Source organism: Eucalyptus grandis, chromosome 3 (genome assembly GCF_016545825.1).
Source record: "Eucalyptus grandis isolate ANBG69807.140 chromosome 3, ASM1654582v1, whole genome shotgun sequence".
NCBI classification, from domain to species: domain Eukaryota; kingdom Viridiplantae; phylum Streptophyta; class Magnoliopsida; order Myrtales; family Myrtaceae; genus Eucalyptus; species Eucalyptus grandis.
In genome coordinates this window covers 73,325-88,372 of record NC_052614.1, presented here as the reverse complement: position 1 = coordinate 88,372, position 15,048 = coordinate 73,325, and the positions used below count along the sequence as shown (strand labels likewise).

At 36.4% G+C, this 15,048-nt stretch overlaps 1 protein-coding gene across 1 annotated transcript; it reads left to right on the top strand.

The window, feature by feature from the left end:
* Positions 1–2,208: 2,208 nt before the first annotated feature.
* LOC104438728 (disease resistance protein RPV1) lies at positions 2,209–14,575 on the top strand. The gene is made up of 7 exons (XM_039308446.1): positions 2,209–2,309; positions 2,597–3,366; positions 3,473–4,565; positions 11,206–12,695; positions 13,333–13,498; positions 13,712–13,901; positions 14,238–14,575. The coding sequence occupies exons 2-7, from the start codon at positions 2,630–2,632 to the stop codon at positions 14,573–14,575; spliced, it is 4,014 nt and encodes a 1,337-aa protein (XP_039164380.1). The 5' UTR covers positions 2,209–2,309; positions 2,597–2,629.
* The last annotated feature ends 473 nt before the right edge of the window (positions 14,576–15,048 follow it).

The window sequence follows — 15,048 nt, the reverse complement described above, 5'->3', positions numbered from 1 at the left end:
CAGTGACAAATACCCCATCCAATAAATAAATGACCGATAAAAAACGACAAAACCCAACAAGTGCTCGAGTAATAATATCGGTCCGTGAAGCCATCGCCAGAAGAGATGAGGGAAAAAGAAAGCCCCATGTGTTGTGTGCCACACTGTGAGTAAAAAAATACTTTCCACGCCCCGATTTTATAATCAAGTCGTGTTGGCAGGTGCATAGGTTCCCCGCACCTTCCGCATGTACTTAAAATGGTCCATATTTGAAATTCAGCACTCGAAATTTTCAGTAATTATTTTTCAGTTTTATCTAACCGAGCATGTACTCGCAGCTTATTTTTCACAGATGAATTAGGTTCAGAATTGACAAAAAAAAGAATAAAAAAGTTGAGTCGAGTTGAAAGTCTAGTTATAGTACATAAGGTTTGACTTGAAATTACTTGTGCAATCATTTATGTTAAGCCATTATTAGAGTACGTTGTTGAATATATTTTAGATCTTAGCAATTTGAATTCACAGATCAACAAATTCTCCATTAATGCAAAGTATTGGGGTAAGAAACAAGCCCCCAAATATGAAATAGTTTATGCTTATAGACATTGCGTATCTAGTCTTCGTATACTAATTTTTACTTTCTATTCCCTAGCAACGGTCACAATCAAACTTTTGTTAATGGAAAACACTCGAAAGATTTCAAATACGTAAATATCGTCACATAGGTAATTATACAATTATTTTAGTAATTTAACTTAAAGAATATGGTTATTTTTAATTTTTAAATGTTAAACATTTATTACATTTTTGGGATAAGTGTTTAAGAGGTCCTAAAACTTGTCACGAAAATGCATTTCAGTCCTAAAACTTGGAAAAAGTGCATTTAAGTCCTAAAACTTGTCAAATTGTTTCAAACGAGTCCTAAAATCAACGCCATTAGCCTTTTCCGTTAAAAATGATGACGCGGCATTTTAAATAATTTTTATTTTCCAGGTGTATTTTTAATTATTTTTATTCATTTTAAAAAAATTAGATTTAAAAACTAAAAAAAAATTAGATTTATTCATTTTATCTTATTTTCACCAAAAACTAAAAAGAAAAGTTAAAAAATTATTTTTAAAATTGTTTAAAAAAAAATCGGTGCGGCTCCTCCCCCTCCCCGCCGTTCTTGCCCATCGTCGAGGGCGAGCGACGGTCGCCGGCCCCCCAGGCGGGGTGGCGGGCCTAGCCGGCCCTAGGCGAGGGCCGGCTGATCGTCGCCGCCCAGGTGAGGGGCTCGTCGGCCCTCGCTCGGCGGCAGGGCGATGAGGCCTCACCCAGGGCGACGACGACTCGCCCGGTGCGGGCGACGACCACCGGCCCCGCGAGGGTCGACGGGCTCAGATTGGGGCACCCTCGCTCGGCTTTGGCGCAAGTGCCCGGATCGGGCCCGCCCGCCCTCGCGGGGGGCGGACCGTCGCCCCCTCGGGCAAGTCGTCGCCCGCCTGGGCAAGGCCTCGTCGGCCCTCGCTCGGGCGGCGAGGCTCACCGCCCTTGCTTGGGGTTGGCGAGGCCGGCCACCCCCGCCCGGGCCGGCGGCCCGTCGCCCGGCCACTCCGGCGATGGGCGGCGGCGCGGCGGCGGCGGCGGGGAGAGGATCCTCTGTTTTTTTTTTTTTTTTAAATAAATATTTTAACTTTTTTTAATGTTTTTGGTAAAAATAAGATAAAATGAATAAATATTTTTTTAGTTTTTAAATCTAATTTTTAAAAAATGAATAAAAAATAATTAAAAAATCCACGTGGAAAATAAAAAAATTTCTTTTATTTAGAAAGAGGTAATGCGCCTCATTAGTCATTAGAGAAAAAGGCCGAAATAGAGCCACCTCAATTAGCGCTGTCAAGGAGCATTGCGTATTTCCCATCTCCTTCGTCAAAAGCCAAAAGCAATCGCTCTGAAAGTCCAAACCGGGAACTCGTTGGGACCGCGCGCCACGTGAGCTCGAGGGGGCAATTCGGTACATTCCCAATGGCCGAAGACATCCTCGAGATGCGAGGCGGGGCCACTCGTGGGCTTCGGTTTCAGAGTAGCTGACCGTCGCAGCGGTCAAGCAAAGTGGAGAGGAGGAGCGACATGGGTCCGCTTGAAGAGACAACATAGGCAGAATCCACGAGGCAAATTTCTACTCTGTTTTCGAGGATAAAAGAGTCTGAGACAGTTGGACGCCAATAACTCAGCATTGTTTAAGCCGCACGGTAGAGGGAGTTGAGTACAGTTAATCCGACGTCGAAGGCTGAGAACAGGCGAAGATCGCAGCAGTGGGTGGATTGTGTTGTTTGAGCACTCCTCAGGTATTCGATTGCTCCATTTTCTTTAGATGAGTTTCGGTTTGAGTTCTTGGGGACATTTCTGCATTCCAAGATCTGGAATGTGAAATCTAGCCCTTTTTTTTTCAAGGCTCCGCTCGATCAATCTCTTATTTGATCAATCACACTTTATTTTTGTTTGAATGTAGCCACAAATTGAGCTTTGACAGACATTTCAGCAATTCCCAGATGTGGGATTCCATATTTCTCTTCAGTGTTTCCTGGTTTCCTTTGAGGCTCTGCTCCATCAATCTCTTTCACTGCCTTTGTAGGTGACTACGGAGGCGGAGCCTAAAAGACTCAATATGTGGGGCGTCTTCCTCAACCTCTTTTACTGCCTTTGTAGGCTATGCTCCTCCAATTCTCTCGACATGGAAAGAAATGAATCCACTCATTTAGAAGATCCGAATCCTGGGGCTTTTTCCTCATCGTCCTCTCCACTTATAGGTGATTATGAAGGCGGAACCAAAAAGATGGAAGGAAAGGATTATGAACCCACTCATTCAGAAGATCCGAATCCCGGGGCTTTTTCCTCATCGTCCTCTCCACTTGTAGATGATTATGAAGGCGGAACCAAAAAGATGGAAGCAAAGGATTATGAAGTGTTCTTGAGCTTTAGAGGAAAAGATACTCGCAAAGGCTTTACCGATCATCTTTATAATGGTCTTGTTGCTGCAGGAATTCACGTATTTAGAGACAATAATGAGCTCCGTTTTGGTGAGGAGATTGGTCCGGAACTTCTCAACAGTATTACGCAGTCTAAGATCTCAATCGCAATTATCTCGGAGAACTATGCTTCCAGCAAATGGTGCCTTCGCGAGCTAACTCACATGTTGAAGTGCAAGAGAAGCGAAGGGCAAATAGTGTTGCCCATATTTTACAAAGTTGAACCGTCACAGGTGCGGCTTCCTACAGGGAGATTCAGAGATGCTATCAATGCGAAAAGAAAGAATTTGGCCAACATGGATGTGAAAGAATGGGAAGAAGCACTAGAAGAAGTCCACCATTTGAAAGGATGGGAATCGGAGAAATTTGACAATGGGTACATAATTCTCCACCAAAACATTGTTTAGTTTTTCATAACTAGATCTTGAAAAAGAATATCAATATTGCCATCATTTATTGAAACTTATATTGTTATCTTACAGGCATGAAGCCGCATTGGTTAAAGCGGTTGTTAAAAGAGTTATGATGGATTTAAGAACTTTTCAACCCATTCTTCACGAACAGTTCGTTGGAATTGATGAGCGGGTGGAAGACATCATGAGCTTGATAGATCCCGAATTTAAAGATACAAGGATTATTGGAATTTATGGAATGGGCGGTATCGGTAAGACAACTCTTGCAAGGGTCCTGTACAACAATCTCTCTATTCAATTTGAACATCATAGCTTCATGGCAAATGTACGAGAAACATCTATGCACAAGGGTATTGAATGCCTACAAAAGCAGCTCATTTATAATATATTGAGAAGTCCATATGATGTGCCTAGTGTGTACGAGGGAAAGAGTGTCATCCGATCTCGATTTATATGTAAGAAAGTACTCATTATTCTTGATGATATAAATGATAATACTCAATTGAATGCTCTGGCCGGAGACAGAAGTTGGTTTAAAGCTGGAAGTATAGTCATCATAACAACTAGAAACAAGAGGATTCTTGACGAGGCTAGGGCAGACCACATGTACCAACTCAACGAGTTGCCTTTGGATAAATCATTGATTTTATTTAATAGACATGCCTTTAGAAAGAATTCTCCTCAGAGAGATTATCAAGTTATCTCTCGTGAGGTTGTATATACTACTGGAGGGCTTCCCTTAGCTCTTGAAATTATAGGTTCATACTTATATGGAAGGTCAGAAAAAATATGGAAAGATACATTAGAGAAATTAAAGAAAGTACCCGACGCGAAAGTGCAAGGGACATTGCAGATAAGTTACGATGCATTGGAATATGAAGAGAAACAGATTTTTCTGGATATAGCATGCTTTTTTATTGAATCATCTAAAAAAAATCCGACTTATATGTGGGATGACTGCGGTTTTTTTCCAGAGAAGGGGATTGAAGTATTGAGTCTCATGTCCCTAATTAAAATTGACAAAGATGGCAATCTAATGATGCATGATCAATTGAGAGACTTTGGAAGGGAAATTGTTCGTAAAGAAAATATAAAGGAACCTCAAAATCGTAGCAGATTATGGAATAGTGAGGAAGCTGCGGATGTGATCGACAATAACAAGGTAAGAGTTCTATCTACTTGTCTCAGTCAGTGAATGGAAGTTTATTTTCTCTTTTATGTTTAAGATAAAATTTAGTGTAAAAAATTGTTGCTTCTACTAGCAAAAGAGCTCTTCCGATTAATTGCTGTTCTCACCTGATTTTGGAACGTAATTGAGGAGCCATTTCTTGGTTATTGATTATATATATAGTGATGGGGACACTCTCTTTCGGTAACTTCAATGCAACTACAAAATTATAGAAATATAATGTTTAACAGAGCACTTTTAAAAAAAAAGCTGACTTCTATAAATTGTTGGCGGCCAAGCTTTTTCCACATTTATGTTTGATGCACGTGTTTGATATTTGAATGCTTTGATTTCTTATGAGGTCTTCTCTTTCTTTTTTCTTTTACTGAGTATTGACTTCTTATGTTTTGTCCGCTATGAGAAACGAGACCTCCGTTCATTTATGGTGATTACCAATTAGCTATTATCTTGGCCACGTCTTGTTTAAGATTGGGGTTAAGTATACTTTTAGTCTCCTAAGTATTATTATTTACCCATTTTAGTCCCCTATATATTTTTTTTCTTATAATGTAGTCATTTATCTTTCACAGTTTGTGCAATCAAGTTCTTTATTGTCTACCAATAGTTAGCTCAGTCAATTTGCTGATGTGATTCAATTTGCTGATGTGATTTTCATATTTATTTAAGATATATGCACAATCTTGCAATGTAAATAGTGGATAATTTTTTTCTATGAATTTGCTAATATATATATATATATTTGTGATGATGGATAATTTTTCTTTTAATTCACTAATAACTTTTGTTTGTCAAATATTCACTATGATGTTCAACTCTTAGTGAGCATCTTCTAATAAAAAAAAAGGTTTAGCTAATTTTATATCATCATTTGCTAAATATGGGCTATCGTGTGATTCTTTTTTCTATCTTTTATTTGTCAAATATTGACTACATGGTATAATAATATTTCTACATCATTTAACCCTTGCAAGCAATTTATTTAGCACATATTTAGTACATTCCTATAATTTATTTGTTGAATACGACCTATCATTTTATATAAACTTTTTATTGTTTTTTATTATAATTTGCTTATAAAATATGACAATATATTTTCTCATAATGAGTATCCATAGAACTTTCAATCATAACGGCATCACTTATTATACATATCGTTATGTTTCCTATTGAAGTTTATGTTGTCGTGTGATAGAGCCCTTGAAACATATTTTTTCCCCTTCTATGATGGACAATTTTATTAATTCATCTACTTGTAAAGCCTGTTAATTTTTTTTTTTTTTTTTTTTGTGAGGATGGTTATTTTTGAGTCACAATGGGACGCCTTTCCAATCACTGTGGTCCTCCCTAGTAACACTCAATATACTTTTAGATGGGACTAATAAAGGCATAAATATCTTACTTAGACATTTAACACTCAAAGTACTTCTAGCTTCAATTGCGCAGGGTAGTTTTAGATCTCGATCTTCTATATTCTTTTCAATTTGATGAATCTGCAATAACTAGAGTGGTAGTCAACGACTTACACTAATAGCCCGTATGGGTGCAGTAATGGAGTAAGGCTATAATGTGACAGCTATAATGCTGAAATGTGATAAAGTTGTAATAGCTATATGCTGATTGGTAAAGTAATGTAATAATTATTATAATCTTTGGTTTCATAAACGACATATGTAAATAAGGGGAAAATAGCATTTAAAATTACCAAAATACGCCTAAATCATAATTAGAGTGATTGTCACTTCAATAATCTATCAAGATTCATAAGTTTATGACCGCATAGAATTTATTGATTATATAATATATTGCATCACATTTTTTATCTTCTAATAATTTATTTATGATTATATTTTAAACTTAAGAACATAACATGTGATTGTATTAAAATAAATCTGATATTATAACGATTACCATTTTAATAGCCAATAATGAGTGCAATGCAACATATATCATCAAGATATTGCAATTTAATATAAAAAAAAATTATCTTATAATTTAATAATTATTTCATGATTTTGATTTTAACTTAATTATGTAATATGGGATTCCATAAAAATTAAAAATATCTATTACATAACTGATTGTATGATTGACATAATTATATCACATTTGAGCGTTATTTAATGTAATTAGTAATTAAGATTTTCATTATGTTAGGGATAATGTAATTTTAATATGAAAAATTTAGATAACAGTACCTAACAGGGACCAACTAATATTATGCTAATTAGTATGTTATATATAATTTCTAACATAATAGATAATTACGTATTATTACGATAACATAATCACTCTTTGATCGACTATTTACCTATTATTTAACAATTTTATTTATTAATCATATAAGATGTCATAAAAGTCAAGATAAGTATAATTGATGTTATCTTGACATAAATACTATAATATGATTGTAATTAATATATCTATATATATTAGTTATAATTAATAATCTAACATTGATAGAGTGAGTGGGAATAGAGACAAGAATTTTGGGAATAGCTATTACGGCAAGTAAATATTGTAATAGACTATAATTGCTATTACTGTAATCAAACATGCTCCAATAATCTAAATGTGTCATGATAATGCATTGCTACATAATACATGTACGCACATGCGTAACTCAAGCTTAGTATATGTGTACAACGAAATGACATAGGTTATGTGGTAAGATCTTTGGATCAAAATAAGAAGTTAGAAGAAAAAGTAGAATTTTTCCAATAACAGGACTAAGAGAGCCGTAAATATTTTACTCAGATTCTTCTTTTGATCCATCCGTATTTATTTCTTTTCTCTCTTTCTTTTAGAGCTCCTCCACAAAGAGTAGTATAATCATATTGAGTTGATAATGTATTTACATTCTATTGAATCCTAAAAATTATGACATATTACATTGCAGTAGACTTCTACTACTATTACAATCTACACACTCTAAAAATAGAGAATCTAAACATTCTTTTCTAAAGAAGACATTATATAAAGAAATTATCACCAAGAAAAAAAAGAACAAAAGATGTTGCATAAAGAAGTATGTGTTATTAAGAAATAAAAATAAAGAAGTGGAAAGACAAATGGAAGTAACTAAGTATGTTAATAAGTACTTAAATAATGTGTTAACGGGAACACGATGTCGAAGGTCATTCAATTATAAGAATAAATATGGGAAGGTTATAGATGCAAAATGGAAAAATTGCTAAATTTTACTTGTAACGATTACATGTGCATTGCATGTGACTAGAGGCATTTCTCAATATCTTTTAGGTAGCCAGAAAATTGTTGAGTTATGAGTCATGGCATAGCTCCAAGGACATATGATATGTATTTCATCTTTAAAAAGAAAGAATTTCTGTGGAAGAGAATTTTATGGTACAATTGAAGTTGAGTCTATTTGAAAATTCATGTGGTCATGCTATTTAGAACGAGTTTGTTTTTGAAATAGTATTTTTGTTATGTGATTTGCAATTCATCTTCTTTTTCCAATTAAATAAATAGGCAAGTTTTTTTTTTTGGTCGAAAAAGGATAGATTTATAATATTAACTGATACCGCTAAGGGCAAAGAAAGAAAAGAACTAAATATAATACGTGTACCGTTAAATAAAGTCATTTACAAATATGCAACTGAAAATGCAAAGAGGAGCGTCTGTTCCAAGCATGAAACTCCCAAGAAATATCTATTCATCAAATAGGAATATTGTACTATTGGTTAAATGCCGTTTTTGAAGAGAAATGTTTTTGATGCAACAATAAAGTCATTGACACTAATCGATGTGTACTTCTGTTTTTAATTTGATAAATCAGAGAAATGGTAGTGGAATAACAAACGAACCGTACTAAAAATCAAGGAAGCCTAAGTAATCATTAAAAATATGTAAAAAGTGATACATCTTTAAATGTAATACTTTGAATAAACATATCGTTCATGAGAATTTCGGTGGAGGCTCTACTTATCTACGTTATTTAAAATAAACGTACTATTTTGGACGAAGTAAATAATATTAGCAATATATTATATTGGATCCGACTTTTATCATTCAAAAAATAGTGTATGGTCAAGAATAAAGACTATAAAAATAAATGACTTCGTTTGGAAGAGTAATCAGCACTTCCCGACAAATTTCATGATCCCGACAATTTTATAGAAGAACAGTTATTATGATATCTTTGTATAAATAGACATATCTGAAAATTAATCCCCAAGTTCACGATTTCCGTGAAAAGTGTATCCAAGAATTTTTAGAGATGAAATTATAGATTTGTTTACAACGTTACATTGTACTTCTGTAAGAATATATATTTGCAATGATATGTTTTAAACAATACTAATTTAATTTGAGAACCGTGTATTTTCAACAAAACTTATACTGACAAGCATAGATCTTCAATCCAATAACTATAAAAAAAATTTGAATGTTGAAGTATTGTCAGAACTAAGGTTTTTAACATAATACTTATTAATTTTTTTTTGCTAGGAATAATACTAATTAAACTTGGAATTTAAATATCTTAATACATACATGACCCTACTTTTAAATAGAAAATCATCGAATATTACATTTGAGTAATAAAATAGCTTTACACGTACAACTTTTTGGAAATTCATAAAAGAATGATAATTAGTAATAAAAGTAAACAACTTCACAACCATATGCTTGCAAAGAAGTAATATTGACGTAATATAATTAATCTCCATGTCCAATTGTCTGTTAGCAAGATCTTAATAATCTATGGGCAAATTGATCAAACATGACTGTTATTTCTCTGTTACAAATCGACACGTAATGAAAAGATAGCATCAAACAACTGTACTAAATAAAAAGAGGTAAACCATTTATATAACATTTAATATATGTTTTCTGCCCCATACAATGAAAAACACTCATTGTTAAAATACATTATAAGAAAGGAATGTAAAACATATGCGTACTTCTTGGGATGGAATTCTTGTTTTCATTTTGTTATTGAGAATTGCAAACAAGATACATAAGAAAAAAATGGGCATTCTACGATTGGGATTCTTTAGTATTGATACTTGATTTGATGGCAAGTTTGATAGATATATTTGAACCGTAAGAGCCATGTAGTTTCACACATAAAGGATACGAGATAGGAAGGTAAAATTCAAGGACCCTCCCTTGAGCTTCGCGTTTTTACATAGGATAGACAAATAATATGCAATCACAACCTGTCATGTCATGAAGTTGAAGGTGAGAACCCTGCATCATAATAGTATGACAGAAAATTTGAAATCAATGCATCTTTTCTTATAGACAGTTGGTCTCATCCCATTATTCAGTACTACAATCTACAATATTTTCCAACTGCAGGGCACTAGTATGATTGAGGCCCTTTGTCTGAGCAAATATGATAGGGAGGAAGTTACACAGCTGAGAAATTTAAAGATTTGACCAACTTAAGATTCCTTCAAATCGATGGTGTGAATCTCACCGGAAATTTTCAAAACTCACTTCTTCAATTAAGATGGATTGAATGGAGGAATTGTTGCTTGGATTTTGGAGTTGCGAACTTTCACCCGAAGAAATTAGTCGTGCTTGATTTGCAGAGTAGTCAGATTTCGGAGGACTGGGGAGGATGGGCTCCACTAAAGGTAAGATGTAGAGACGGCATGTCTCTTATAAATAATCACATGTTATCGACAGGTGCAATTGCACCAAGTTCTCCTTTCTTTCTTCTAAAAATCCCTCTTCATATGATGGATTTTCCTCTAAGCATAAGAGGAATTTTAGGCACTTAAAATATGCCAGAAGCTTCTGCTCTTCAATGTCTTAACAGCCAGTCATACTTACCGTTAGACACGCTAATTTTTTAAAACTATATTAATTAAAATATATCAAAAATATATTTACAATACTGTGTCTATGTTAACTTTAATTTAAGTGGTTTATGGCTTCCGCTTAATTTCTTCCCATGCAAAAGTATGTCCTTTTAGCAAGTCTTGTTATATGTATGTATGGATCTTCTTTCAAGGAGAAACAAAAACTTCCTCACAGTGACTTGTACATACATACTAGAATTCAAAATTCATCGTTATTTTTAGAGTAGTGTAGATAATACGTGAATTGCTTTGACTTGTTGCACACAATATTTGTTCATTATAATTGTTCAATGTTGAAGTCACCGTACAACACAATTATAAAGATGTATTGTTATATGAGTCATTAAATCATCCTTCCAATGGCATTTACATATTTTTAATATAACATTTTTTTTTTGTATCTTGCACATATAGCATCTAAACTTTTATTTTCGTGAATAAAGTAGCCATTTATTTTTATAATAAAATTTGCATATCTCTAATTAACAAATAATAGCATCGCCATAACTTTGAAAAACTAGGCATCATATTTTCTACGAAATGATTTTACCAATAATTGTAGTTAGCACTCATACATCCCTGATGTTCTCTTTGCAACAATATGCCTAAAAACATACATATTTTTTTTTTGGTAAAGAAAAACATACATATTTTCGTGTAGCCAAAATACTAAAAAAAAAAAAAGAAATGACAAAAATTAAATAAGACAACTATGGAGGAGCAGTGGAGCATGGGTATTTATATCCAATCTCATGGAGGTATACTCTCTTTCTTTCATTTAGGTGGCAACCAAACTTAAAGTTCTCAACCTTATGGGTTGTGCTCGAGAACAACTCCAGACTTGCGCTTTTAGGAGCTTGGAAATTTTGATTCTTGAAGATTGTGAGGATCTGGAAAAGATCCACCCTTCTATTAATGACATCAACACCCTCATCTCCTTGAATGTCAATGGTTGTTCAAAACTAAAGGAACTACCGCTTGGTGTCAGTAGAATGGAAGAATTGAGGGAGCTTCTCTTAAATGAGACTATGATACGAGAGATTCCTATTGCGGTAGGCAATTTGACAAAACTGGAGACTCTAAAAGTTGCATGTTGTGAACAACTTGCACAACTTCCAAAATACTTAGGCTCCCTTGTGTCATTAACTCAGTTGCACCTAACATTTACAGAAATTGAAGAATTACCGGAATCAATTGGTTCTTTGAAGAAGCTCAAGACTCTTGTTGCCTCTCATTGCCACTCATTAGCCTACATACCAAGCTCTATAGGTCACATGGCATCTTTATCTCTCCTGGACTTAACGAGGTGTGTTAAACTTGCTCAACTTCCGGACACCATAGGCTCCCTCACATCGCTGCAGAGCTTGTTATTATCGGAATGCCACTCGTTGAGAGAAATGCCAGACTCCATCGGAAAGTTGGAATCATTGACCGAGTTGCATTTAAAATCTACAGCATTTGAAGAATTGCCCGAATTTATCGGTTCTTTAAAGAAGCTCGAGACTCTTGATGCCTCTTATTGTGCATCATTAGCCCGCATACCAAGCTCCATAGGCCATTTGGCATCTCTGTCTCTCCTTGACCTAAGGGGGTGCAATAAACTTGCTCAACTTCCCGACACCATAGGCTCCCTCACATCGCTAGGGACGTTGTCACTATCGAAATGCCACTCTTTGAGAGAAACGTCAGACTCCATCGGAAAGTTGGAATCATTGATCAACCTGGGTTTACAATCCACAGCATTTGAAAAATTACCTAACTTCATAGGTTCTTCAAAGAAGCTCAAGACTCTTGATGCCTCTTATTGTGCATCATTAGTCTGCATACCAAACACCATAGGCCATCTAGCATCTCTAACTCACCTTGACCTAACGTGGTGCACGAAACTTGCTCAACTTCCCGACACCATAGGCTCCCTCACATCATTGCAGAGATTGTCATTATTGGAATGCCACTCGTTGAGAGAAATGCCAAACTCCATCGAAAAGTTGGGATCATTGACCGACCTGTGTTTAAAATCTACAGGATTTGACGAATTGCCCAAATTTATTGGTTCTTTGAAGAATCTCAAGAATCTTGATGCCTGTTATTGTGCATCATTAGCCCGCATACCAAGCTCCATAGGCCACCTAGCATCTCTATCTCGCCTTGACTTAAGGGGTTGCGATAAACTTGCTCAACTTCCGGACACAATAGGCTCCCTCACTTCACTGCAGAGATTGTTATTATCGGAATGCCACTCGTTGAGAGAAATCCCAGACTCCATTGGAAAGTTGGAATCATTGACCGAGCTGCATTTAAAATCTACAGCATTTGAAGAATTGCCCGAATTTATTGGTTCTTTAAATAAGCTCAAGACTCTTGATGCCTCTTATTGTGTTTCATTAGCCCAAATACCAAGCTGCATAGGCCATCTCGCATCTCTGTCTTGCCTTGACCTAAGGGGGTGCGATGAACTTGCTCAACTTCCGGACACAATAGGCTCCCTCACTTCCTTTGCAGAGATTGATATTATCAGAATGCCACTCGTTGAGAGAAATCCCAGACTCCATTGGAAAGTTGGAATCATTGACCGAGCTGCATTTAAAATCTACAGCATTTGAAGAATTGCCCGAGTTTATCGGTTCTTTAAAGAAGCTCGAGACTCTTGATGCCTCTTATTGTGCATCATTAGCCCGCATACCAAGCTCCATATGCCATCTAGCATCTCTGTCTGTCCTTGACCTAAGGGGGTGTGATAAACTTGCTCAACTTCCGGACACAATAGGCTCCCTCACATCACTACAGAGCTTGTTATTATCGGAATGCCAATCGTTGAGAGAAATGCCAGACTCGATCGGAAAGTTGGAATCATTGACCGAGCTGCATTTAAAATCTTTAGCATTTGAAGAATTGCCTAAATTTATCGGTTCTTTAAATAAGCTCAAGACTCTTGATGCCTCTTATTGTGCATCATTAGCCCGCATACCAAGCTCCATAGGACATCTAGCATCTCTGTCTCTCCTTGACCTAAGAGGCTGCGATAAACTTGCTCAACTTCCTGACACAATAGGCTCCCTCACATCGCTGCAGAAGTTGTTATTATCGGAATGCCACTTGTTGAGAGAAATGCCCCAGTCCATCGGAAAGTTGGAATCATTGACCGAGCTGCATTTAAAATCTACGGCATTTGAAGAATTGCCTGAATTTATTGGTTCTTTAAAGAAGCTCAAGTTTCTCGATGCCTCTTATTGTACATCATTAGCCCGCATACCAAGCTCCATATGCCATCTAGCATCTCTGTCTGTCCTTGACCTAAGGGGGTGTGATAAACTTGCTCAACTTCCGGACACAATAGGCTCCCTCACATCGCTAAAGAGATTGTTATTATCGGAATGCCGATCGTTAAAAGAAATGCCAGACTCCATCGGAAAGTTGGAATCATTGATCGAGCTGCATTTAAAATCTACAGCGTTTGAAGAATTGCCCGAATTTATCGGTTCTTTAAAGAATCTCAAGACTCTTGATGCCTCTTATTGTGCATCATTAGCCCGCATACCAAGCTCCATATGCCATCTAGCATCTCTGTCTGTCCTTGACCTAAGGGGTGTGATAAACTTGCTCAACTTCCGGACACAATAGGCTCCCTCACATCGCTAAAGAGATTGTTATTATCGGAATGCCGCTCGTTAAAAGAAATGCCGAGACTCCATCGGAAAGTTGGAATCATTGATCGAGCTGCATTTAAAATCTACGACGTTTGAAGAATTGCCCGAATTTATCGGTTCTTTAAAGAATCTCAAGACTCTTGATGCCTCTTATTGTGCATCATTAGCCCGCATACCAAGCTCCATATGCCATCTCGCATCTCTGTCTTGCCTTTACCTAAGGGGGTGCAGTAAACTTGCTAAACTTCCCGACAACATAGGCTCCCTCACATCACTGGAGCACTTGTTCTTACAGGATTGCCACACGTTGAGAGAAATGCCAGACTCCATCGGAAAGTTGGAATCATTGATCGGGCTAGGCTTAAAATCTACAGCATTTGAAGAATTGCCTGAATTTATTGGTTCTTTAAAGAAGCTCAAGTTTCTTGAAGCCTCTTATTGTGCATCATTAGCCCGCATACCAAGCTCCATAAGCCATCTATCATCTCGGATCGCCTTAACGTAAGCGGGTGCGATAAACTTGCTCAACTTCCGGACACAATAGGCTCTCTCACATCGATGCAGACATTGTTATTATCGCAATGCCACTCGTTGAGAGAAATGCCAGCCTCCATCGGAAAGTTGGAATCATTGACCGAGCTGCATTTAAAATCTACGAATTTGATGAATTGCCCGAATTTATCGGTTCTTTAAAGAAGCTCAAGACTCTTGATGCCTCTTATTGTGCATCATTAGCCCGCATACCAAGCTCCATAGGACATCTAGCATCTCTGTCTCTCCTTGACCTAAGAGGCTGCGATAAACTTGCTCAACTTCGACACAATAGGCTCCCTCACATCGCTGCGAAGTTGTTATTATCGGAATGCCACTTGTTGAGAGAAATGCCTGATCCATCGGAAAGTTGGAATCATTGGTCGAGCTACATTTAAAATCTATGGCATTTGAAGAATTGCCCGAATTTATCGGTTCTTTAAAGAA

Coding starts and splice junctions, on each gene's coding strand:
- LOC104438728 (XM_039308446.1), top strand. CDS start 2,630: ATGTGGGGCGTCTTCCTCAACCTCTTTTACTGCCTTTGTAGGCTATGC. Junction 3,367..3,472: donor TCGGAGAAATTTGACAATGG/GTACATAATTCT, acceptor GTTATCTTACAG/GCATGAAGCCGCATTGGTTA. Junction 13,499..13,711: donor CCCTCACATCGCTGCAGAAG/TTGTTATTATCG, acceptor TCTCTGTCTGTC/CTTGACCTAAGGGGGTGTGA.